Source organism: Branchiostoma floridae, chromosome 2, assembly GCF_000003815.2.
Source record: "Branchiostoma floridae strain S238N-H82 chromosome 2, Bfl_VNyyK, whole genome shotgun sequence".
Lineage (NCBI taxonomy): Eukaryota > Metazoa > Chordata > Leptocardii > Amphioxiformes > Branchiostomatidae > Branchiostoma > Branchiostoma floridae.
Window position 1 is genome coordinate 35,017,818 of NC_049980.1, and position 1,511 is coordinate 35,019,328.

Below are 1,511 nucleotides of genomic sequence, written 5' to 3' on the forward strand. Positions count from 1 at the left end.
TTGGTTGTTGCAGATGTATGTGCTGATGGTGTGTTTTACTGTTGCAGGTGTATGTGCTGATGGTATGTGTTATTGTTGCAGATGTATGTGCTGATGGTATGTGTTATTGTTGCATATGTATGTGCTGATGGTATGTGTTACTGTTGCAGATGTATGTGCAGATGTATGTGCAGATGTATGTGCAGATGTATGTGCAGATGTATGTGCTGATGGTATGTGTTATTGTTGCAGATGTATGTGCTGATGGTATGTGTTACTGTTGCAGATGTATGTGCTGATGGTGTGTTTTGTTGCAGATGTATGTGCTGATGGTGTTTTGTTGTTGCAGATGTATGTGCTGATGGTATGTGTTACTGCAGATGTATGTGCTGATGGTGTGTTATTGTTGCAGATGTATGTGCTGATGGTGTTTGGTTGTTGCAGATGTATGTGCTGATGGTGTTTGGTTGTTGCAGATGTATGTGCTGATGGTGTTTTGTTGTTGCAGATGTATGTGCTGATGGTGTGGAACTTTGAGCTGTACATGCTGCCTCTGGTTCTGCTCAGCATCTTCTTTAAGTACTACATCGTGCGGTCGGTGATGGAGGGGCGGACCGACCAGCAGGAGGTAAGGGCTGACGAGGTGTGTCGCTAAACTTTCTTTTCTTCATCTCTGAAGGCACCAAAAAGTCAGTTTTCTCTCCTTCAGCTCTGAAGGGCACCAAAAAGTCAGTTTTCTCTCCTTCAGCTCTGAAGGGCACCAAAACGTCAGTTTTCTCAGTTTCTGAGGGTTGTGTTCCTTAAACATGGTAAAATAACTTGGGAAAGATAAATAATGAACAAGATACATGTGTATTAAGAACTTTGTCGACTTTGCCTTTAAACTATCTTCCCTATGAAGTATGGAATATGACAGCATTGTGTGAAAGTATTGACTTACCTGCCTGACTTACCTGCCTGTCTCACCTGCAAACATTTAACTAATCTCCTATTCATTGTTCCTCTATTTCAACATGTTTAGTTGTTACATTTCTTACAATGTTATATTTTTACTATATCATTTCATTCATTTTGCCGTTATGATATTGCCTTAGTTATCAATTATTGAACTATCATGATTTTCTTCCATTTTGTTAATTGATATAATTCTTTTGGTTACATTATTGTCTAATGTATATTTTTTACACATCTATCCAATCTTTATTCAGCTTATGAGTTGTTGAATTGTATTATTATTTGTTACTTTGGAGGAAGACTATGTATAAGCCACGAGGCTTTTTTCTTCCCCCCTGCATGTACTTTCATTCGTTAATTTGTTTTATGTTATCTTTTTTAAAGATTGTGCAAAATAAATGAAATAAAAAATCTTGTCTCACCTGTGTGTCTCACCTGTCTCACCTGTTGTGTTGTGCAGGAGGCTGAGGAGGAGGAGCAGGAGGAGGATGAAGATGATGAGGAGAGGGGGAAGGTAGGGGCTTTACCTGTTATTTCCGTACAGTATGGGGGGAAGTGAGTTATTCTGTACTGTACAG

At 39.2% G+C, this 1,511-nt stretch overlaps 1 protein-coding gene across 11 annotated transcripts in view; it reads left to right on the forward strand.

Annotated features, from left to right (window-relative positions):
• LOC118407175 (multiple C2 and transmembrane domain-containing protein 1-like) overlaps positions 1 to 1,511 on the forward strand; it is a 101,150-nt gene that overhangs the window by 94,713 nt on the left and 4,926 nt on the right. For 9 of the 11 annotated variants that reach the window (XM_035807664.1, XM_035807600.1, XM_035807614.1 and 6 more), the window contains 2 exons: positions 488 to 622; positions 1,394 to 1,447. In XM_035807664.1, the coding sequence (XP_035663557.1) occupies positions 488 to 622; positions 1,394 to 1,447 (189 nt within the window). Of the gene's footprint in view, positions 1 to 13; positions 110 to 487; positions 623 to 1,393; positions 1,448 to 1,511 lie in introns of those variants that run through there. The other 2 variants (XM_035807629.1, XM_035807681.1) reach the window with 2 other exon arrangements.